This window comes from Leptosomus discolor, chromosome 1, assembly GCF_034619465.1.
Source record: "Leptosomus discolor isolate bLepDis1 chromosome 1, bLepDis1.hap2, whole genome shotgun sequence".
Taxonomy (NCBI): domain Eukaryota; kingdom Metazoa; phylum Chordata; class Aves; order Leptosomiformes; family Leptosomidae; genus Leptosomus; species Leptosomus discolor.
Genome location: NC_141391.1, coordinates 137,554,413 through 137,578,676, shown reverse-complemented (window position 1 = coordinate 137,578,676; position 24,264 = coordinate 137,554,413). Strand labels below are relative to the sequence as shown.

General features: G+C 35.5%; 1 protein-coding gene across 2 annotated transcripts in view; it reads left to right on the top strand.

The window, feature by feature from the left end:
- CCDC91 (coiled-coil domain containing 91) overlaps positions 1 to 24,264 on the top strand; it is a 128,767-nt gene that overhangs the window by 79,139 nt on the left and 25,364 nt on the right. Inside the window, exons 8-11 of one of the 2 annotated variants that reach the window (XM_086465891.1) lie at positions 231 to 323; positions 567 to 635; positions 2,388 to 2,564; positions 16,377 to 16,490. In XM_086465891.1, coding sequence (XP_086322017.1) covers positions 231 to 323; positions 567 to 635; positions 2,388 to 2,564; positions 16,377 to 16,490 — 453 coding nt within the window. Of the gene's footprint in view, positions 1 to 230; positions 324 to 566; positions 636 to 2,387; positions 2,565 to 16,376; positions 16,495 to 24,264 lie in introns of both variants that reach the window. The other variant, XM_086465886.1, reaches the window with a different exon arrangement.

Below are 24,264 nucleotides of genomic sequence, written 5' to 3'. Positions count from 1 at the left end.
ATAGTGATTTTTATAAATATTATATATTATTATAATTTATATAATATGTTATTATATTTTTTTTTCATGACATGAAATCAGTTAAAGGAGTGCTATATATGTCATTTAACAGAATCTACATTTTAAGTAATTTTGTAAGCAAATGAAAAACCCGTGTCTTGGATGAGTTCTTTTTGTCTGTTTTATTAGCAGATGGTGGTTACAATAATATGAATGTTTTCTCCCAACAGCATCAGCGACTTCTTGACATTTTGGAAGCAGAGAAGGAAGTATTATCAGAAAAGATAGAAGAAGCTTTGATGCAGCAGTCACAAAAACACAAGGTATTGCTTTAATTTACCAAAAAAAAGCAGTCTGATCTGCACCGTGGAGTTCATTTGGAATGATCCTGTACAATTACTGGACACTGGACTGAATGACCTTCAAAGGTCTCTTCCAACCCAAACTGTTCTATGATTCTATGATTATTGACAGGACAGGGAAGATTTCGTAAGCACTTTGTTTGAAATTAATTTTAACTGCTCCTGTGTTATGTATAGCAGTTTAATTTTTCATAACATTTACAGGAAGTGCTTGACAAATGTTTGGATGAAGAAAGACAAAGAAGTAAGGAGGCTGTGGCAGCTGCTGCAGAGGTATGTCTTGTTAAGTAGTAGGCATGCAATGTGGATTCCATGTGTGTCATTACAAATGCCGAGCTCAGCGAGTCATACTTATTTCATAACTAAAATTGTCAAACCCTATGTTTTCATCTGTGTTTAAAAGAAGCTAGTTCTATAAATCATGAACATGTCTGCTATATCCTATGCCTTAATGCAGATAGCCTATATACAACTTACTTCTATCTAAGATTTGTTTATAACAAGAAGTCACAGTATCACTAGTGTTACCTCAATATCTGGTTTCACGGTCTTTCAGTTAACAACATCAATACATCTTGATTTGAAGAGCTAGGTAGCAGGGTCAACTGATGATCTGAATAAGACAATTAGCATTGTGTCTTATTTAACTTTTGTTAAATAGGGTCATTTTCAATGAAGATAGAACTATAAATCGTATAAAAATTTGGACATTTTAACAGATTTCCAATTATTTTATTTGAGTTGATGTTTGACTAAAAGTGAGTATTCACTTTTTTAAACATGATTTCTTCTGTCTATTTCATTAAGTGCATTGGGGTTAATTTTGTAAATCTTAAGCTATCTTTCATTTCTAATACTGATGTAGAATCCAGTACAAAAGTTCAGTTGCATGTAATGATCTTGGAAAACTAGTGACGTACGATACCTAGCAGAGTTGGTTAGGCTATATTATCATTTCCTGTATATGTTCCTATGTAGTATGTGCACACCAGCTAAGCATCTCTCTGAATAACATTCAGTAACACAAGAAATATCTGTTACATGGTTGATATCTAGGGGAAAATGTGTGTATAATAAAATATCTTCATTTAATAAGGCATTTTTTAAACTTACATTTTCATTATGTTTTATAAATGTATAAATAAAAAATCACGTCCAAATTAATTTCGTGAAACAGCTCTATTTATAAGTGTAGGCATTTGAGGAATCCACTATTTTTTGCCATTTATAGCTTCACTTGACCAGTTCCATAATCACCACCAAAGGGCATTGGAATGACCTGTAAGTTTATTAAGACTCAGGGGTATGCAGGTGTGGTTTGTCCGCCCATGTTTGTTTATTTTGGACTTCAGCCTGCCATTATTTATTTGTAAATATTATGCAATTATTGCCGTGCTGGTAAGTATAGTTGTGTGGCTCAGCATGTGTAGATCTGTCCTTGTTACTTCAAATTCAGTGTGTGTCTTCTGATGATTTCATGTAGTGTTTGAATATAAACATTGAAAAAAAAGATTTAAAAAGTACTTCTTGTAGAATGCATAGCTAAGGTGCTTTGAGAGGGAAGACATTTGTTTTAAGTATGTATTGGCTACTTTGCCACAAAAGTGCTCAGACTGGTTTTGGCCTTTACATACTTTTATATAAGGGCAGGAATATCTCATATATGAGAATATCAAGCAGTGTAGGGAGGCCCATGATGTACCTACTCTTATGCGGTTTCTACTGCATGTTTTTTGTGTTGGCATTAAGCAAACTAGTTATGCTATATTGTGTTTTCAGTAGATGGGAACTGAAGATCCTTGATGTAATTTTTTTTTTTCTCTCTGTAACTACAAAGTTGTTGTCCAGTGGTAATACCTGCTTGTTAAGACCTTAAGATAAATTTAAGCTCATAGTTCAGAAGTGAAAATATTCATGTCCCATATCTTGTCAGCTCATAGTTCTCATAAGAAGAAGTAATATATATGAGTTAGGCACCCATGTTGGGTATTTTGGTAATTTTTTGGTGCTTGATTTATTTCAAAGGCTGAAAAAGAAGTGGTGCGGGAGGCTGTTCTGAAAGCAGTAGAGGAAGAGAGGAGAAATATGGAAAAGATTCATGCAGAAGAAAGAAAAATATGGGAAGCAGAACGCGACAGACATAAAGAGAAGATTGCCCAGGCTGTTTGGGAAGCCATGCAAGAGCAAAGAAAGCATGATCAAGTTAGTATATTTTACCATTCCATGGACTTTGCATATTTTATTTTTCCTTTTGAATGTCTTCCTAATGTTGTGGTAGATCTTCTTGTGACATCTATCATTCATCACTGCACCTAGTCGATGTTTGCAATGCACAGCAATCTTGTTAGGTTCATCTTCATCTAGAATGTATGGAGAAAAGTTGACATACAGAAAAAAAATTCTGCTACCTTTTCAGGTATGTATATTGAAATGAGATGAATCACACTCTGTAAGTACCTGGTTTTGTCCACTGACTTCAAAAGGAGCCCAAGATGACTGGCTCAGATAGTGGCATTTACGTTGTAGACAGTTTAGATGACTTTTTCTTTTTTCTACCTATGGAGGAGAAAAGATGTTACATTTGTTCCATATTCTGCTGGAACTCCTTTATCTCTTTTAGTAAATAGGTATTTTTCTAAGACAAAAAAAAATGGAATAGGTACACAATAAAGAGAAGGTTATAAAAATTGGAAACCTAAACCAGTAATGAACTATAAATGTTTCTAGAGTTACTTTTTAGAGAAGTGCTTCTATAAGGATAATTGTACGTCACTTAACACAAATTGAGAGGAGCATTCCCAACGTTGCTTTTAACAATTGTAGGAATTACAAATTAAATATGCTATAATAGCAATTAAATCACTCTTCCACAAGTTGAATTTTGCAGTCTCTGATGCTGGAAATATTTGGGAGAACAGCCTGTAAATTCACTGATTTCTTGGTGGCACACTTGAATGTTACACAATTTTAAACAAGGTATGTTTCATTTGTGCATCAGAATTTGATATTTCTGTATTTTTTTATGCCCTGAGTAACAACAACAACAATACCTTTAGAATTTTAAGTAAAATAGAAGTAAAATATCACAGAAGTTTAAAAATCAGCTCTTTGAAAACAGACCCAATTTCCCTTTCCAGCATTAAACAGAATTATTTACCTCGTACCTAATCAACTACACAAAAAGTTGGGTTTTGATGCTAAGCCATTATTATACTTGTGTTGCTTACATTTATAGCATAAATAGAATTATTTTACTTTGTATATACCTTGTTTACTTCTTTTGAATGTAAAGGTATCAAGTGGTAAGATGTCAGTTTTCAAGACTGTAAGTGTACTATACCAATAAGCTTTCAGGCACTCAAACTTTTCTTTACAAGAAAAAAGATGAGTAGCTGACTTCAGAGCTAAATTCAAGCTGAGAACGGTTGCTTGGGGTTTAGTTAAATACAAATCATTTAGACTGACCAGAATAAGAATTGGTGCCAGTGGTGTAGAGAATCTGTTAATAGAAGGGAGAGCAACAAAGTAGAGGACATCAATTTTTAGTTTGTGTAACATGAAGAGATTAATAGGACGACTGTGGTAATGAAGTCTGAGGAGAGTTTTGATGAATCCTGAAGATTTTTGGTGAAGGAGTCTCATAGCTGGGTGCATGAGGTCGGGCAGGGTTCTATATTTATTTGGGGAACATGTAAAATCTCCCAGGTGTGGGAGAGTTGTGAATTAAGTTGACATAGTAGCTCAGGGTAGGTTTCCCTTTCCTGTGGAATGTACTGCCGGAGTTTCTTCTTGTTGTTGATATTGCCTTTGAAATTGTCACAAGACAGAATGATATTAGAAATAGCTTAATATTGATGGATGTATTCTTTCAGATGAAGTCTTAAATATACTGAGATGTCAGTGCTTTTCTGAGGAAGAAATACAGGCCTTTCAAAAGGACAGGTTTTTCAGCTCAAGCTGCTAGTTGATCAAGTAGTTGATGGTGTTGGAACATCTAGTGCTGTACTTGTGACCATGAGTAGCACTCCATTTTGGACAGTGTTATGATTAATTCTGTAAATATCTTGCTCTTGCTGTAGTCATGTGGCATTAGTTAATTCCATCTTTTTAAATACTCTGACAACTTTGATAATAACAGGAGTAATTTATCTTTTAGTTATAATATATGATGGTTTCTCCTTGAAGTTAGGTTCATTTTTCAAATACCTAATCTATTCTCAGTTAAGAAAATGCAGATTTTTCTTTAGATTTCCAAAATTCTCTCACATAAATTTATAGCATATTGGAAGTTACACTCTTTATTCTCTGATTAATGAGCACAAATTCTTTGGGGAGGATGGACTTTCATGTAGAAATTTGTTTCTTGCACAAATTTTCACTTGTTACCTCTGCCAAGAACTTGTCTGCCTCCTTTAGGCCATTGCTATTATAAACGTACGATAACTACTAGAATTCTCTGTCTAACAACAAAAGTCCTGCAGAGCTAATGTGCCAACTGATAGCTTATGTATGGTGTCAGATGTGAATTTGGTTTAGCAATGAAAAACACTTGGGACAACAGGCAGTTTGCATTGATTTTTTCTGGATAGAGCTTTTCTCTCAGAATTATTTTTTCTTTTTGCTCTAAGATTTCTCTTTCAAGAGCTGTAACTGCACTATTGACTTTCTTGCAATTACCATTTAGACAACATAATCTGTCAAGTCAGCTCTGTAACTGGTCAAAAGTAAAACATACAGTCTAACATTTTAGGCAATGAAATGTAAAATTGTGGCCATGTAACCCTTGCCTTATTTAATTCTTTATGCTGTGCTGTATAATTCTTTATGCTTCCTGCTTCAAAATTGTCACCTGATACTACTATTATGTTTAGTACCAAGTAATGAAAAAACTGAGTGTAGTTGAATGTAAGTGAACATACGAAATAATCTTTTGGTATCAGACATATAAAAAGAGCTTTAAGAGCAGTACTGTTATTTCAAGAAAGAGAAGTTTCTTTCTGACTAGCACATGAATTTGGAACATAATACTAGGAAAGAGAAGCCTGACTTGTTTTGAACAAAATCTCACTTCTCTTAGTTTATCTTCTTGAATTTATCACCAGAGGAAATAATCTGTGTATGAGAAAGAAAAGCTATTTTATATTTACTTCTCTTTTTCTTCTTCAGTCTTGCATCGTGCTAGTAATTGTCATAGAAACCTAGATTAAAATTTAATTTTATTCTGCTGTAAGTTAATTTGAAGATACTTGCTTTACTGATTTGAACTAATACAAAGAAATTAAGCATCGTATTAAAGAGAAGGAATTTTTCTTCACTGATGATGTAAATTTGCAAAACTGAAAGAACAAAAAGAGCCAGTGTGGTCTTCTGCAAATAGGTGAGGCAGAATGGCTTCGTCATGGCACCCATAAGTAACTCTAGGAATAATTAATGGAAAAATTTGAAAACAATCAAAGTTTTATCATTTTCTTTGAAATACAAGCCCACTTTATAATCTATATGCTTTAAATATATTTTGGTCTGTGTCAGGATTGAAGAAGAACAAAACAGGAGAAATTTGAGACCCCAAATTTTACAGCCAAATAGGACCTCAAGAGAATTGTGAATCTGGTAGTAGAAGCTAGGGTACAGTGTCAGTAGACACTGAGAGTCATAACCAAGAACCTAAAAACCTGGCCCTAAGAAAAAGAATTTCTGGAAAAGACATATTTTGGAAAGACATATATGGGAAAGACATATTTTAAAAGCTGCAGCACTGTTGTGTATCTGTAAAACATTTAAATGATGAAAATGAGGGAAAATAATTTCTGTGTCATAGTGATGTGAATCTGTTAGCTTCTCCTTTGCCTCCTAGAGCAGAAAATATGTTTAGGAGTTTTGAGTCTTCGTTTCAAAGGAAGAATTTACTATACACTTATTTTCTTTATAAAATGAAAGATGTTATCTTTTTTTCACCAGTTTTTAAACACATGCACTAGAAGAACCTTGTAGAACTTGGTTATATATGACAAAGCAATTAGAAAAAACATCAATTATGCTAGTTAACATTTCTTCAGTTAGGCAATTTTAGCATAAGAACAATAAAGCTTTGAAGATCACAGTTCTGCTAAATCAGGTGGTGAGACTTCCCTTCTAAATAATTTGTTTAAAGGAAGAAAAGATGAATGTTTCCTCTGCAGAGATGATACAGGTGTTTTTTTAGACTTTCTTGGTTGTTTTTGTTACAGAGTGTCCAGGAAGAAGAGCCATAGTGGATGGAAATCTGGAAGCTTTATGCAGAATGCTTCTACTTGTTAGATACTCATACTTGACAAAACTTTGTCCTAAAAAATTGTTTGTCCTCAGTCAGATAGATGTTGAGTCTACAGATAAGGAGATGCTACTTCCATATAAGATTTATTTTATTAATTTAACATTTGCAGCGGAAAATCTGGGGACTTGGGAACAGTTTGATGAATAACTATGATTAATATAAAATATTTTGTTGCCAAATATGAAACAGCAGAGTAAGATAAACTGACAGTGAAAGTAGGAACTAAGACATACTGAGCTGATGTGTCAGCTTGATGGAGCAACTTTGATATACTCCCTTCTCCTTTTTTTTTTGAGAAATTAAAGTATTAAAGTAACATGGATATTGCGTTTGTTTTCATGAAAGCTTTGACTGTTCCAGTGGCTTGGGGTCTTTACTTAGAGACATGGAATTTTTAAATAAATTGAATATATTATTCTTTGAAGCCTTATAACTCTGAAGGGATAAATGGCGTATATTACATCACCAAGGAAATGGTAAAAATTTTTCTGGAGCACTGTCTCAAGAGGCTGTAAGGTATTAGAACTCCAAAAGACTTTCCTTTTTGTTGAGACTGGCAGCATCTTCAGGTTTTATACTGGTGTTATCCAGGTGCATAGTGCTTTTATAAAAGAGGTATTTTTTTAATTATTATTCAGAAGAGGATTCATAGTTTTGGGGAGGGTGGACTTCCATTTTAAATCAGAGAAAATAAGCTCTCCTTGAAAGAAATGAGTAGTCTTTTGATTAAAGATAACGTTCATTTCCACAATAACCTCATGATCCTTTTACAACACATTGAAAAGTCATTATAGATGAGGGACTTATATACTCGCCAGGCTAGATGTAGCCTGGCATGTCTCCAGTATTTTCTTTTCTGGTTTTGATACATTGTATGGCATTTTTTTATAGTGGCAACTTCCCTACAAGGAAAGTTTAGTATGTCTGGTAGTTGTTTAATGTTGAAAGGAATGCTTGGTGACATTCTTCCGCTAGAATGTTTTTTCTAGAGCACTTATTTGAATAAAGAAGTGATTACCCTCTAGATAAGGAGAAACTATAATAGGTAATTTGGCTGAGGCAAGAGCTTTTTCGGCAGAATTCAAAATTGCAGTGAAGCTTGTGTACAACTATAAACTTCAGTGAAAAAACAATGGACAGTGCTCTGCATTGGCATCTTCTTTCCGCTTATTGTTACTCTTTGAAAAAACAAAAAAACAAGAATTCTTTGGGCACATAGGATGATGAGATCCATACAATTTTGGATAAAAAAGAAAGATGATATATTGTATTTATAATTAGTGGACAATGCAGAGTAGCTATAGCAGTAGCTACTGTAGCTATAATGCTATCATGCACAGAGCTCTCTGCATGGTAGTTATAATTTACAAAGCTAAATACTCAGTTACATAAATGAGCTGAAATTGGGAGGAGAGAGAATTAACAAAAGAAGCTAAAGAGAATTTATGCATCACAATTTTTGTTTTAAAGAAAATTTGTTGAAAGTAAAATGAAAGCTGGCAGCTGCAGGATGAGCCCTGGAAATTTATGTCCATGTCATAGCTTGAAATTAATAACTGTCCTAAACATTTGAAGCAAAGAATCACCTTTGTAGTTTCCTGGAGGCTTAAATTTAAAATATTGTGTATAATCTACTGTAGTTTACCTTCATTCTCAAGGGAAAAAAAGCCTGAGTTCATCTTTGCCATAATCCACACAGCAGATATGTTAGAGATGCAAGTGTTCTGAAGGCTGCAAATAATTAGGAAAAAAAAGAAGCCTTTAAATTATTAAAAGAACTAACATAAACTCTGCTTCCTCTTGGACATGAGCAAAAGCACTAAGGCAAAATGATCTTACCAATGGGAAAGTATTTGAGGAAAACTGAGGCTGCAGTGTTTCATTCAGCCAAGCCACAACTGAGATATACTGAGATATACAGAGAAAAAATGTTTTTACAAGAAAAGTTAACTAAAAGGCTTATGGGAAAAAAAATGTGAACTTCTCAATAGTCTTTGCTGAGAAAATCTCTGAACATTCAAGACAATTGAATATGTTCACACTCCTGAGGGTTCATGTCGTGGTGTTCTTTGCAGAACAATAAATATGTAGTTCATGATCTTGGAATGTATTAATATAATTTTACTGGCAAACATCTAAATAGTTGGGAAAAAAATTGATTCTTCTCTACTGTATAGGCTTTAAAGTATGTTTTTCCATGGCTTTATGAATACCAGTATATGCCATAGCTTAGAAGGTAAAAGCAAATTGTCTAGAACTCATGGTGCTTAATCCTAAAAAATGAATAGCTACTTACTGCTACATTATTAAAACTTTTTTGATATTCATGCTCATCTGCTTGAGGGAGTGCTTCTGTTGGTAGTTTTGGCAAGCCTGAATCAATTTAGTATTGAAAGTCTTAAGGATTTCCACACCAAGTCATATGTAAGTGAACAAAAGGTATGTAAGTGGAAACATGAAGGCATTGGCTGCATACTTAAAGAACTGGCTTTTATTTCTTCTCTACTATTGCTTAACTGTTAATTTTTTGTTGAAAATTATTATTTGTCTAGATATTTTTCCTCATTGCCCTGTATTTGAGAAGGTTGGAAGAACTAATAAATAAAAAAGTTTGTCTAAAATGTTGTTTCCCACTCTAGCTTTCAGTCAGATTTGTTAGCTGTAGAATGGCCCTTTCTTATCCCTATAATCTGTAAAAAAAAACACTTCTTTTTTTCTCATGTGTCAAATCAGTAGGTGTATAGTGAATATTTTGGAGGATGGTATGAGGAAAAAAGAAAATACATGAGGATTATACATTTGTCATCTTTTTGTTATCCAGTAAGACTACATTTACAGATAGATTCACTGACATATTTTTTTAGGTGTCAAAACTATGGGATTTTGTTTATTGGCACCACCATTTCCTTACCTTAAAAAATAGAGAACATGGAGTGCAAGTGCGTGCCCATATCCTGATTTTGAAATCTGTGAATGAATTTCATACTGTGAATCTACTCATCTGTCTTTATTTTCTTTGTTTGTTGTACAGAGTATTTTCAGGGTTGTCCTTGCAGATCTTTTCTCCTTTAATCTCCTGTAATCTCTTTCTATCCTGTCTGTTCATCTCTTTCATACATAGACTTTCTCCTGAATTGCTTCTGTGTAAACACGTACTCAACTGCCATTCCATGATGATGGTGAAAAAATCTGTTTCTTCTTCTACCACTTTACGTAATGTGCTACATGGTATTTTATTATTCCCTACAACTTTATTATGAAATCATCATACTGTTTGTAAGATAGACCTGTTTTCCAATGATCTGTGCCTTCTGTAACTTGCAGAACTTGCATTTTGGTTCTGTGTGATGCAACAGGCGATCTAGTAATTTTGGCAAGGCAGGAGACGCACTACTTCGGAAACCCCATGTTGTGGAGAGGCAAGATAACCACTGGGTAGCTGCTTGGCAGTAGTTTTCTGTGGCACTCTGTGATATTATGCTTCTTTAGCAGGATCAGGAACGATTGCCTCCCTAGGTTTAGATAGTTGCTTTATGCTTTCTGTGCAAGATTGCCTCTTGGCTCATACCGAATTTGGAAGCCTAACTCACTTTTTTCCTCAAGCCCACTTAAGCAGTATTTCTGTCTACACTAAGACCACTGATAAATCTCTTTGATATCACTTCATGAATGCATCACTGTCACTTGAAGTTCAAAAGGTCTCTTCGTCTTTCCTTTCTTTCCCACTCTCCAAATACTTTCTGGTACCTTCAACACCAACCATGTTGCGTGTTACTCTGGACTGACATGGTTTTGATTCAGATCTAATTGTAAATGTAATTGTTTACATGTTGCTGGTCGTTTAGGTCTGTAAGAGATGACATATTATTTCTAACAACATATGTACAATCTTCATCCAGTCTCCCACTTTTCCTGTATTTTTTATTAATGCATCTTTTTTTACTGTCCAAACAATTACAGTTTGTCCTTTCAGAACGATCATTTTCCAGCCCTTTACTTTGGGCTTTCCATCACTTTTTCTTTGTTAAATAGGCTATAAACTGATTTTGTCTCTGCTTCTGGGTTTACTTTTGCATCTTATCATTATTCACTCTATTGATAATATTTATTACTAGGAGATCAACTTTAACCTATAAAACATTCATGATACTGCCATTGCTTTCCCTTCTTTTGTGATGCTTTTGTACTTGGGAGGATTTCCATGTGACATATAATATTACTTTAATTTCCTTAAATACATCCTCAAAACTGATACACAGAGCATTGAGTGTGTTACCAGTTAAGGGAAGACAAAATATTGTCACGTTATCAGTCTTTCTTTGTCCATTTGTTATTTCTTTCATCTTATACACAGGTTACAGAATCCTATGAAGGAGGCAGGGTTTGAAATACTCTTTATTCTGTGTTTTTGTAGTAGCCAGCAAAATAGCGTATTTGGTATTGCAATTCCAGGAATAAAATTGTTAGACTTAACAGGATTTTGGTTGGGTGGGAGGGTATTAATCTTTGGAAGAAAAAATTTTTTTTTCAGTAACAGGCTTGAACTATCATAACATTGCTGTTCATGTTCAATGTCTTGTGGATTCATACAAGAAGTTGTTGGGTTTTTTCGTCACTATCATCATTCCTACCCAAATAGGCTGTTGATAATATAGTAGCACATAATGTGCTGGAGAAGAACTTGCACTTCAAAGGACATCTTCTCTAATTTTGATTGCCTTTGCCATATTGTTCAACTTTCGGTGGGAGTTTGCTTACAATTGTCTCAAAAGGATATCTAGCCATTGTTTTCAGCTTCACTTCTTGTTTTTCCATCTTCTTGCAGAAACATTAGTGTGTCCAGTGTTTTTGGAGACCATGATGATTCCATAAGGACACAGAAAAGCATTTTTCACTAAAAGAACATGTTGTGCAATCTTGAGTGTGTGAGGAAGCACGCAGCTTAGTAGCACTGAGCGGAAAGAGATCTCTGCCATTAGATCAGTTTTTTTTAATATGCTTGCAAAGTCTGGAAAAGGAGTAGTCCACTGCATGCAGACTTTAAGCATGTCTGACTTCAGAAGTAGTTTGTGGTAGTTTATAACCACAGACAGTATAATTTGAGGGTTACTATTTTCTGAAAAACTACTAACATTGCAGCCTGTGGTTGCATTTCCTAGATAAAATTTAGTACCGCACCTGATCGTTGTGTGGAAACAAAATAATTTTCCTATAAAATTGCAAACCATCATGTAGCTTTCTTTTTTTTTTGTAAATACTGACTGTTCTCTGGTATATACAGTTGACTTTTTTCTTTCTATATTCCTGCAGATACATATATTGTGATTACATAGTTGTGATTCCTAATAAATGGTTGAATATAGTTTGTCAATTGAGTACTTGAATATTTTATTTTTTATTGGGTATTCTAATCTTCTAACTAGTGTCAAGCACATGTATGTAAAGTCCTGTGAAGAAGCTAACTTTGTGACTATAATGTAATACTCCAGCCTGTGATCAGACATTTAAAAAAATAAAGGGAAAAAAAAAAAAGCATGAGGGGAAGAGTTGCACCTCAAGTACAATTTTGGAGTGCTTCTTATGGAAAACTATGCTTTCCCATTTTCTTGAATCTATTAAAATAACACTAAGAGCCTCAAATAATGCTTTACACTTTTTAGCTAAAGATGAAATAAGGGCAAGTTTTTGTCTTTACAACCAAAATCTAAATTGGGATAAAGTCTAAAGGCAGATAAGCATAATAGGAAAGAGCAAAGAAAGAGATGAAGGAAAAGCAAGCACATACACTGACAGGATGTACATGCAGCTAAGACTTTGTTAAACAGTACTAATAGGTAATATCAGAATTTAAATAATCTTCATATCAGTTGATAATTTACTCTAATGACTGACAGAAATAGAGTGAAGACAGATGGTGACTTTGAGAACTTAGAGGAGAGCAGTTCATGAAAGGTCATATAGAAGAAGGAATGAAGATTCTTTTTACAGAAGGAAAAACTAGTATCACTGATTAATTCTAAGGACAGGACAACAATACATGAGTGAGTTCGCTAGGGGACTGGGTGTTGTATGATGTTCGCTCTTTGAAGCCATCTGAAAAGTGGATGGAAAGGATAAAAGAGTTTTCTTCCCAGTTCATTGATACCACAGCAAAGCTGTCTTTTGATAGTCTTTAGTGGTCTGTCATTGTTACACAGAGGTCTATGTTTGCCCATTGTGATCTGCAAGTAAGGGACAGTGTAAACTAAATCAGCCAGTTCAGTAATGTTGTTAGTGGTTGTAGTGTCTGCATTTTAAGCCCGGGAAGAAAGCTGTGCGTTTTCTTGTACTGTTACATTTTTCCTGAATTTAGCGAGCAGTATACTGTTTGAACTCAGTTGAGAAACAGACATTCAAATCACAGAGAAATAAATAGTATGATTCATCCTAAACCATGGTTGGTGAAGTTTATTTGCCAAAAATAAGAAGTGTTTTGAAGTATTACCAGGAGTCTGGTAAATACAAATCTTGGGATGAAGCCCACTACAGTACGAGTCATTGTCTACAATCATATGAGAGTGTCCAGTCTGATGGCTACATGATCTGACTATGGGATTACCATTGTCATGGCAGACTGTGAATGTTGAGATACTTTTCAGATTGTAAATATAGTTAATATGTATCTGAAATAGATTTTAGTTTCAATTTCATTATATACCCTATATTAATTTTGTATTATGAAGTAAATAAATGTTTATATATTTGGAAGATATATCAGTACTTCTTTTGGTTAACTAAAATGTGGTAGATGAATGATAGAATCATCGACTCATTTAGGTTGACAAAGACCCTTAAGCTCATCAAGTCCAAACATTAACCTAACACTACCAAGTCCACCACTAAACCATGTCCTTAAGCACCATGTCTACACATCTTTTTACCTCCAAGGATGGTGGCACAACCACTTGCCTGGGCAGCCTCTTCCAGTGCTTGACAACCCTTTTGGTGAAGAAATTCTTTGTAATGTCCAAACTAAACCTCTCCTGGCCCAACTTGAGGCCATTTCCTCTTGTCCTATTGCTTGTTATTTGGAAGAAGAGACCAATACCCACCTCGCTACAACCTCCTTTCAGGTAGTTGTAGAGAGTAATGAGGTCTCCCCTCAGCCTCCTTCTCTCCAGACTAAACAATCCCAGTTCCATCAGCACTCCTTGTAAGGCCTGTTCTCCAGGCCGTTCACCAGCTTTGTGGCCCTTCTTTAGGTGCACTCCAGCACTTCAATGTCTCTCTTGTAACGAGGGGCCCAAAACTGAACACAGTCTTTGAGGTGCAGCCTCGTCAGTGCAGAGTGCAGGGAGACAATCACTTCCCTAGTCCTGCTGGCCACACTATTTCTGATACAAGCCAGGATGCTGTTGGCCTTCTTGGCTGCCTGGGCACACTGCTGGCTTATATTCAGCTGTCCGTGACCAATGCCCCCAGCTTCTTTTCTACTGGGCAGCTTTCCAGGCACTCTTCCTTAAGCCTGTAACATTGCCTGGGATTGTTGTGACACAAGCGCAGGACCTGGCACTTGGCCTTGTTGAACGGTTGATCTCAGCTCATCTCTCGAGCCTGTCCAGATCCTTCTGGAAAGCCTTTCTACCCTCAAGCAGATCAACACACCTGCCCAACTTGGTGTCATCTACAAATTTACTGAGAGTGCACTCAATCCCCTCATCCAGATCATTGATGAAGATATTAAACAGAACTGGCCCCAATAGTGAGCCCTGGGGAACACCACTTGTGACCGGCCACCAACTGGATTGAACTCTATTCACCACCAATCTTTGGGCTCAGCTACCTAGAAGGCTTTTTACCCAGCTAAGAGTATGCCCCTCTAAGCCATGAGCAGCCGCTTACTCCAGAAGAATGCTGTGGGAAGTGGTGTCAAAGGCTTTACTGAAGTAAAGCTCTGTTTACTATGTTCACTTAAAATTAAGCTTAGTGTGTGGTGTGGCAACTGTGCTCACTCAAATTTGGCATCATCCACTGTGTGATTAGAAAATCTATATAAGATTAAAGAAAGCACAGGGACTAAAACCATACTAGCTATTCCCTCTACCTTTTGGAATAGGCACTTGTTTTTTGAAATATTGGGGGTTTGGAATATGCACTGATTCAGTATTATTTAAATTCTTTTGAACTGCTGGATGCTGGGAATATAGAAAAAACCTGACATTTATGCTGTAGAGTGAGGCAATGAGGGACTTGGATGAATACTTAAATCTTCCATTTTTCAGAATTTCCAGGGAACTAAGAGGACCCTTTGGATCTCCTTATTATAAAACTCTGACTTTATAAATATTATTAATGTGACAAAAAAAAAAAGTAGAAGGTTAAGTCAACTTCTTTATTGAATAGTGTAGAAGTAATCAGTAATCTTTTGTTCCTTGTGGTGAAACAAATAAGGGTATACAATATTAGAAATTAACAATTTTTATCAACTTGTTGCTCTTGAAATAAGTATTGATAGCAGAGAGTAAAAACTAGCGTAGTTATGGTATGCTTTGCTTATGGCCTCAACAGGATGTTATATAGCTTTGCTTTCACTGCTATCCGTAACTATATTCTTCAGAGAATTAATACTGGTTTTAGTTTGGGGAACTTGCCATTGTGAATGAAAAAGACTTCTTTCCTTTTTTTTTTTTTTTTTTTTGGTTTAATCTTAGTGTAATAAAATAGTCTTCCATAAAAGTATTGCCAGTGATCCAGTGATTTCTGTTTTCTTGGGGTTTTTTAATAGATTTGTGGAATTTAGTTGTATTTTTATTTGGACTTCTGCTCATACAGTGTTTCAAGTAGCTTGATATCAAGGAAAGTTAACATACTTTTAACTGATTGCAAGTATTTCATTGATGTAGTATTTTCTTCATATTAAGGTACATCACCTTACCAGTTATGTAATTTGCTTTTAAGAGTTTATTTGGGTAAATGATGGGATTTTTTTTCCTTTCTAACACAAGACAGTATTTTGGGACCTTTTGTCAGATTAAGCTGGCATGAGAATATAATTATGAGAACACCACTATTGTTTCTGCTACTTCCACTTTTGAGTATCTCTCACAAAAGCATAGGAATTGCAAAAGCTTTTTGGTTTTTTTAGTATTTCTGAGACACTGTCAGGGGAGGTTCAGACTGGACATTTACCGAGAGGGTGATCAGACCCTGGAACAGGCTTCCTAGAGAGGTGGTCGATGCCTCTTCCCTGTCAGTGTTTAAGAGGCCTTTGGACAATGCCTTTAACAACATGCTTTAATTGAAGTGGTCAGGCAGTTGGACTAGATGATTCTTGTAGGTCCCTTCCAACTGAAATACTCTATTCTGTTCTATTCTATTCTGTTCTATTCTATTCTATTCTATTCTATTCTGTTCTGTTCTGTTCTATTCAGCAACTAGTACATCACTGCTTCTGTTGGAATGTAATACCTGTATTTCTTCCTTTTCTGCTCTCAGGGAACATTATATATCTATTAACACAGCTTTAAAGTTATTTAGGCCCTTTAGTTATTAAAGTACTGAATTTATAAATTTTTGTAAAGATACTGCATACATTTAGGATAAGTATCATTGAGAAAGGAGTGAGGTCATGATAAAATTTTAGTAGGAAGGAAAGGGATGACCTGCATTACATTTGTGAAATACTTTTAATATTTACACTTATATGTTTTGCTTTTAAATAGGAAAATGTCAAGGAAGCATTAATGGAGGAGCGGAAACGAAGTGAAAAGGCAATCGAAGAAGCAGTGAAAAGAACAAGAGAGGAACTGATGGAATATATTAAAGAGCAGAAAAGGGTGAGTTACTAATGGCTAATGGGTTTCACTTCATGCAGTGAGAAATTGGTGAAGTTTATTAATCCTGAAACCTGTCTTAAAATGCATGAGAAAACCAGATTGGGAGTTATGTCATCAGATTTGTCACTCCTTTTTTCAAACAATTTGTTACTGTGATTATTTCTTCATACATATTTATAGAATTTTAAGTTCATCATAAGTCAAAAAGCAGAAATTAACACATTGGTTGAAATTTACAGTGTTTCTTATTACAGTAACTTAAAGATGGGGCATAAATACAATCTGTCAAATTTGAATTGTGATCTGAATTCAGTTCGTTGAAAGCATTTCAGTATCAATAACAGATACTATTTTATGTTCAGAAATTAACTTTATTCTGCAGTTTGCATGGGCACAAAGTTCATTAACTTTTCCTCTCAAGCCATAGTATATGACAGCCTGAAAATATACTGGTATTCTGTTGAGCGTGATTTACACAGCCAGTGCACTGTTCTTCTTACGAAATGATATAATGTTCTGACACTTGGTTTCAGGTATTCTGTTAATGTTATGTACATGCAGTTTAATGCTTATGTATAAACAGTAAAATGTAGCTTAAAAGACAGTTTGATTTCCTTTCAGTAGGAGGAGAAAAAATGAACACACTTCTCTCCTTTGAAGCTCTTTATAAAAATAAAAATAAAAAATAATTTAAAAGACTTCTTTCATATGGCAGTAGCAGCCCAAGATCAAATTCAGTGATTTCAATATTCTCAATAAACAAAATCACTAAGCTTGAATCTGATTGGGAATGTTTTCCTGAGAAGGAAATAGAAGATAATGTGAATGGCCTCTTCTATTCCCTGCTTTTATGGGCTCAATAGTTTTGTGGGAAATAGAATTTAACTTCGGAAGTTTCACTCTACTAGTTGTTAAGTTTAGTATTGGATGAGCTGTCTTCCATTATGCTGTACATGGGGAAGTTTCCTTTTAGCAGTATGAGTCTTATTGCCAAAGACATTTAAAGAGACGTCCAGGGCAAAACACGATCCATAAGGATGCTGGAACTTGTTTATGTCTGAACTTGGTCATTTACGAAGGATAAGCAGTGGGGAAAGTGAAAATAGGTCTACTGTTAAAATAGCTTGTATCATAAATAAATTAGTCAATAGGACTGCTAATGCAGATCATCTACTCCATCTAATGCAGACTTCTCACTGTTCGCAGCTAGACCACACCATTTTGAATTAACAGTAATTTCCTGCAGGCACTTCAATAGCAACTGATCTGTCATTAATCTCTTAGATTTCCATTTTCACCAGGAATGGAGGCTTTCTTTCATTTTCTTTCCACCTACACACACAGTTGGAGCTCATTGCCATTATTCCATTGTCTGACTATTGTTAATCTGTCTTGTCCTTGTGAAGTTTTCACAAATCAGTGAAAAAAACAAAAATACCATCTTCAAAGAAACAGAATCCTCCTTGGTTTATCTAGTAGGATTTCCATTCTTTTCATAGAGTTCTAGAAAGTATTTCAGTCTACTTTTTTCCCTTATTGATCAATTGACACATATCCATTTATTTAAAAAAAAAAAATCATATGTAAGGACAGCTAGCTTTTTCTGGCATAAGATCTATAAAGTCTGCCTGTATTTAAGTTGAGGTTGGAAGATATCTTTAACTCCAAATCATTTGGTATAATAGGTTTTATATGATTACATACGAGGCAGAGTAAATGGACCTTGGTCAAAGCCCGTGCACCTGTCAGAGTAATAAATATGCTTTATGGACTATACTAAAAAGTAGCAGCTTATGGAAGGAATTCCTAGAAAGAACTTGGGGAAAATGCCTCGCTTTCCTGGCTGAGATTCAGTGATGGTTTCTCTTCTTTGAGTGACGGGTGGAGTCCCAGTTGCAAAGGTAATGTTATGAAAATAAGTTTGTAGAATCATTCAAACCATGGGACATGGACACAACAGTATTTGTACTCAGTTAGTAGTGGTTAAGTGCTTCAGGAAAAGACTCATAAACAGATTCTTATCCAACTTATTTTGTAACAGTACAAAGTACATTTCATCCCTCATGGTAAATGTAGTATATACCACTTTTCAACGTAGCTTGTAACTTGCTTAGCCATTTATTCCATTAAAGCTTTCTTTTACTAAAAGTATAATAGTTGTGTCATACATTTAAAAAAATCAATTGCATATTTGGCCAGTTATGTGTTTGCGACAAATATTTTAAAATATTATTAAGCATTTACAGCTGTATTTGTGCTTGGATTCTTAGAAGAATTTCTATAAGAGTTTATAAAAGTTGGATCTGGCAACCCCACAAATTTTGCAGTACATTATAAATGTAGTCCAGCATTATGCTGTACAGTACATAATAGTAAATATTTACTTTGAGTTAGAAAGAATTGTGAATGAGTCCTTTTAAAAATAGTTGGATTTGATAATTTGTAGAAATTATTTGTGTCAACATAACATATACATTGAAAGTAAACTATAGAAATCTCCTGTTGCAGTTCCAAAGCTGAATTCAGTTATATTCTAGCTATGTTAGTGCTAAAATAGTGGTTACTTTTGAGAGCCAAGATACTATATGACTTAAGCGTGTAAAGACTTACTGACCACAACTTCTAGCATATCAGTGAGCGATGTACAGCTTAACAGTCACTTGGTATATGGGACATATGCATTAGATTATTGGAATTAGTAGAAAGTTACTTAGCAAAAAGCAAGTAATCGATGTTCCTTTGTCCTTACACAGCACTTTTCAACCCTTTTCTTTCCTGATCAGTAATCTTTCAATGGGAATTCTTTAGAGCTGAGGAAATGAAATGTCCTGCCTTTGATAAATTTCTTATCTAAATAACTTCATGTCATAAGTATAAATTTTTTTCATAACAAGGGTGTTTATAGATCCACCATATTTCATAACTCAGAGTTAAACTAAGTAGTTTTACACATAGTATGTTTGCCATTGTTACCCACAAATGAGTCACATTCAGTATCTGTGAAACAAAAAGTGATTTATAGTCTTTGTTCATATTTTCTCATGCACAAACAAGAAGGCTTCAATGCATTTTTATATTTTTTTAATATTGGAAATGAGAGGTTGGTAAGATTAAAATTAAGAGGAGGGAATGGAAAGTAATACAATGATAATCATCATGCTAAAATGCCCAACATAAGGCAACAACAAGCGCAACTTGCTCTGGATTCAAGCCAAAGAAAGTCTCTAAAGCTAGTGGAGAATTTGTTGCAAATTCTTCACCTTTGTTTAAAGGACACTGCAAGCTAAACCAAAAAAAGGAAACTGTGATGGCAATGCGTATTTTCACACAATAAATGAAAGAATCACAAAGCATTGTGGTTATGCCTTTTTCATACTTCAAATATAATCCCAAGTTTTTAAAGACATATAGCATTATATTGGCAGTAGTTCAACTTAGTCTTATTTTCTCTGTTCTATTAAATGAAGAATTTCATACTAGAAAAATGGTTTTTTTATGTTGCCACAGGTAACATCTTAAGAATCTGTGTATCTAAGATGTGAAGGAAATTTCAATCAGGAATTTGACTCTTTATTATTTCATAACCCCACCATTCCAAAGCGTTCTTCAAAACTGAAATAGAATAAGACTGTCATATCTGTTCAAAGACATCTGCCATAGTGACTGAACTTGTAGAGGTTTATATAAACATTCACAACACCTGCAAGAATTCTTCTGAGTCGTATTTGAATACACTTGCTACAACTATTAGCCAGACTTGCTTTCTCCAGCAGAGGTACATCCACATTCTGTCCAGAAAGTTATCTTTATTAGTTGCCTGAAGGTATATTTGGCTGTGTAGTATTGATAAGTGTTTGCGTATAAGCATCAGGAAGGCAAAATAATGCTTTACGTTCCTGCTAGTGGGGTGGGAAATGAGGAGAGAGAGGTGTAGTGTAGCACACAGCTAAAAAGGAGATAGGCGCTGAAGTACGATTAAATGGCAAGCCACTACTTTCACTTTTGTCATAAAAATAAATGTTAATCTTGGTTTGTGTCCGATGCATGGATACAGCAGAGTATTGTGTACCAGCTGTATGCATGGATGTAGACGGAAGCAAAATCTTTCAGCTTGGTTAGAGTGAGTTGAGTAAAGAGTAAGGAAGCACTTGTCCATGCGTATCCAAAGTCTATCCATTTTGATGTAAGCTCTAGATCCACTAACTCATTTGTCAGTATTGTCTTTTGTTGCCTGATGTTCATAATCCTATAACCTTTGGTCCCCCATTGTGGTCTTTGGTCAACTGACTGCTCTGAAAATGGCCAGTAATGTTACAGGCCCCAGCATATTAAGTGCCCAAAGATACACTAATTGAGACTAACTGTGCCTGTGTTACTGATTGGACTGGGAAGTATTTACTAGCTTTTTGTGTTAATTCTTTAAAAATTCTGGTGTTTGTTTTTATACTGGATGTACGTGAAGGCATTCCCCATTATTAGGTGGAATGGCTCTGAGGTTTTTTAAGGGTTAACAGTTTTGTTTTGCTGAAATGTCATACTGATGTGGTAGCATACGTTTGCATGTCTGTATGTAGGCTCTTACATGTATGTGTGTGTATACATTCATATATGTATTTATTACCTTGAGATCAGGGCAAGAAGTAGAGTCTAACATTATGTGAACTATGTCCCAGTATTACAATTCCAAACTGTGATCCCCGGACTATGAGACACAGACATAGCAGTGTCCTACCACTGACCTGTAGAACTGTACTGCTTTTGCAATATTTTTGGTTAAAAGCTTCATTAATGGATACATGCTGATGCTCTGTTAGGAGTATAAAGACAGGCCAGACCCGTCCCTGCTCCAGTTTGGGTGAACTTCATGTGGGGCTTTGGCCCATTCACTGAACACTCTTTGCTTCAGTTTGCTAGCACTGAATTAAGTTAATATAAACACAGCTTTGTCCCAAAATGCAAGTTTTGTAAGCAGTTCCAAGGAACTTTCACGTTTGTTGTTTGCTCCTGTGTGCAATGTAATTACAAGATTGGCTGAAATTTTGGAGGTATGTTAAAAGTATTCCAAGTATGTGAGTGGAAGAGCAAAAGAAGTATGTTAGCTTCCTGTGTAAAGTAATTTTTGGACAACACCTTTGCTCTAGTTGTTTGCTTTTGGTCAATCCTGCCCTAGTCGGTCTCCTTTCAGTGATTGAAGATGTGAAGAAAATGAGGTCCAGCCTGCACCAGATGCACCAGTCCATGAAGCTGTAGAGTGGAAGATGGGAATTGTTATAAGGTACTAAAGGTGAATTTTCAGAATGCATTGGTCTGAGAAAAGCCAAGCGAGCTGATTTGCAGGAGTAATGGTTAATTTCTGAATAGGAAATAAGCTTGAAAACAAATTGTAAAATAGCAGGAAAGTAGTATCTGAATAAAATAAAATCGGTACTGGAATATATTAATTCCCCTTAATCTTATTTTGAAGTAATGATAGCATTCCTAAAGGCCATGTTTTGGCCTTTATTTTGTATTCACAATGTGGAACTACAATTTTTTTATTTTTATGCTGTTGAGTTTAGTGTCAGATATTCTATGAAGACAATTCCTGAAAAGTATTTACATTTTATATGACCGGCTGAGATTATTTTTTAAATTAATTTGCAGATAGAAAGCAAGAAAAGCAACTTGATAAAAACAATTTTTAAATAAGAGCCTGAAAAAATTGAATTCAGTGAATTTCAGTCTCTTAAATGTTTGCAGATGAAAAAGTCGAGGTCTCCAATGCCAAAAACTAATAAGTAGGGATTTTTTTTTTTTTTTTTTTTTTTAATATTTTAGCTAGGTAGTGACACAACATTTTGTATTTCTAGCAGGTGAAATGGTGCATGGATCCAAGTGCATTCCAGCAGTAAAACATACTAGGAAGTAAATAGTTCCATAAGAAGAATGGGATGGGATGGGATGGGATGGAATGGAATGGAATGGAATGGAATGGAATGGAATGGAATGGAATGGAATGGAATGAATGGAATGGAATGGAATAGAATAGAATAGAATAGAATAGCATAGCATAGCATAGCATAGCATAGCATAGCATAGCATAGCATAGCATAGCTAAGGAAAAAACTTATGCTCTATTCCCCTGCAATAAATATGAAAGAAAAGTCAATTACCTCTTACCTTTTGGTCTAGTTGTCCAAATGGACTATCTAGTGGAAAACATCCTTGTAGACCTGATCCTGCAAAAATATGTTAACATACTTTATTTTATGCACTGTAATTGATCTTGTTTGTTTCAGATGGCATGAACTGTTAAGTTTTGCCGTAAAAATTATTTCAATATTGGAGACAGAAAATCTAGAACTGGTCTCGCACTCAGTTCACTCCTATACATTTAATGTTTAAATTGCTACTTTCAGTTCAAGTCTCAAAGTACGAATGTAAGTGTGGTAAGTTCCAGGAGAAGACCAGTTATGGTTTTGCAGGTATCATAGAATCATAGAATTTTCGGGGCTGGAAAAGACTTTAAAGATCAGCCAGTTCCCACCCCCCTGCCATGGGCAAGGACAGCTTCCACTAGACGAGGTTGCTCAAAGCCCCATCCAACCTGGTCTTGAATACTTCCAGGGAGGGGGCAGCCACAGCTTCTCTGGTCAACCTGCTCCACTGTCTCACCACCCTCACAGTGAAGAATTTCTTCCTAATCTAAATCTCGCCTCTTTCAGTTTGAAACCATTACCCCTCATCCTATCACTACACTGCCCTATGAAGAGTCCCTCCCCACCTTTCCTGCAGGCCCCCTTTAAGTACTGGAAGGCCGCTATAAGGTCTCCCTGGAGCCTTCTCTTGTCCAGGCTGAACAACCCCAACTCTCTCAGCCTGTCCTCACAGGGGAGGTGCTCCAGCCCCCAGAGCATCTTCATGGCCCTCCTCTGGACCGGCTCAAGCAGGTCCATGTCAGTCTTATGCTGGAGGCCCCAGAGCTGGACGCAGCACTGCAGGTGGGGTCTCAGAAGAGCAAAGTAGAGGGGCAGAATCACCTCCCTCGGCCTGCTGGCCACACTTCTTTTGATGCAGCCCAGGATGCAATTGGCTTTCTGGGCTGCAAGCGCACATTGCTGGCTCATACTCAGCTTTTCATCTACCAGCACCCCAAAGTCCTTTTCTGCATGGCTGCTCTCAATCCAGTCATCGCCAAGCCTGTATTTGTGCTTGGGATACATTATCAAAATTACCGTTGCTGTATTGATAACTCATAACTCTTGCAACATTTGTGGTACTCTCAGCACTTATATAAATTTTTCTCACCTTAATTGAAAGACATTGTTTAAATACTTAAGAGGGGATTTCTAGAAGTGAAACAGATGTTTGGCACTTGCAAAGATGCAAGTTAATATTTTCCATTAGTTTCAATTTTGTTGAAATTTCTTATTAAAAAAAAAAGTATCATCATATGGGTTTGTTTTCTGCATATTTTGTGAAGAAGGCAGTATACAAGAGCATGTCTTGGGTTTACCCCTGCTTTGTATTTGAGCTCATCTTTTGTGCAGTTGAAACACTCAGGTAAAAATTACACTTTTTTTTACTTGCTCTGTGGACGTGGTTGAATTTTCCATCATCATGTTGATGGTTTTTGTGGTGTATTATGTCTGTTCCAATTTACACAAAGCCTCAAAACTGCTATCTTCTAAGTTGATCAATACAGAAGAGTCTTCTGATGATGTAGTTCGTTCTGTTTGCATTCGAACACTGCATCATACAATGAATTCATTAAATCCTGCAATTTTAAATTATA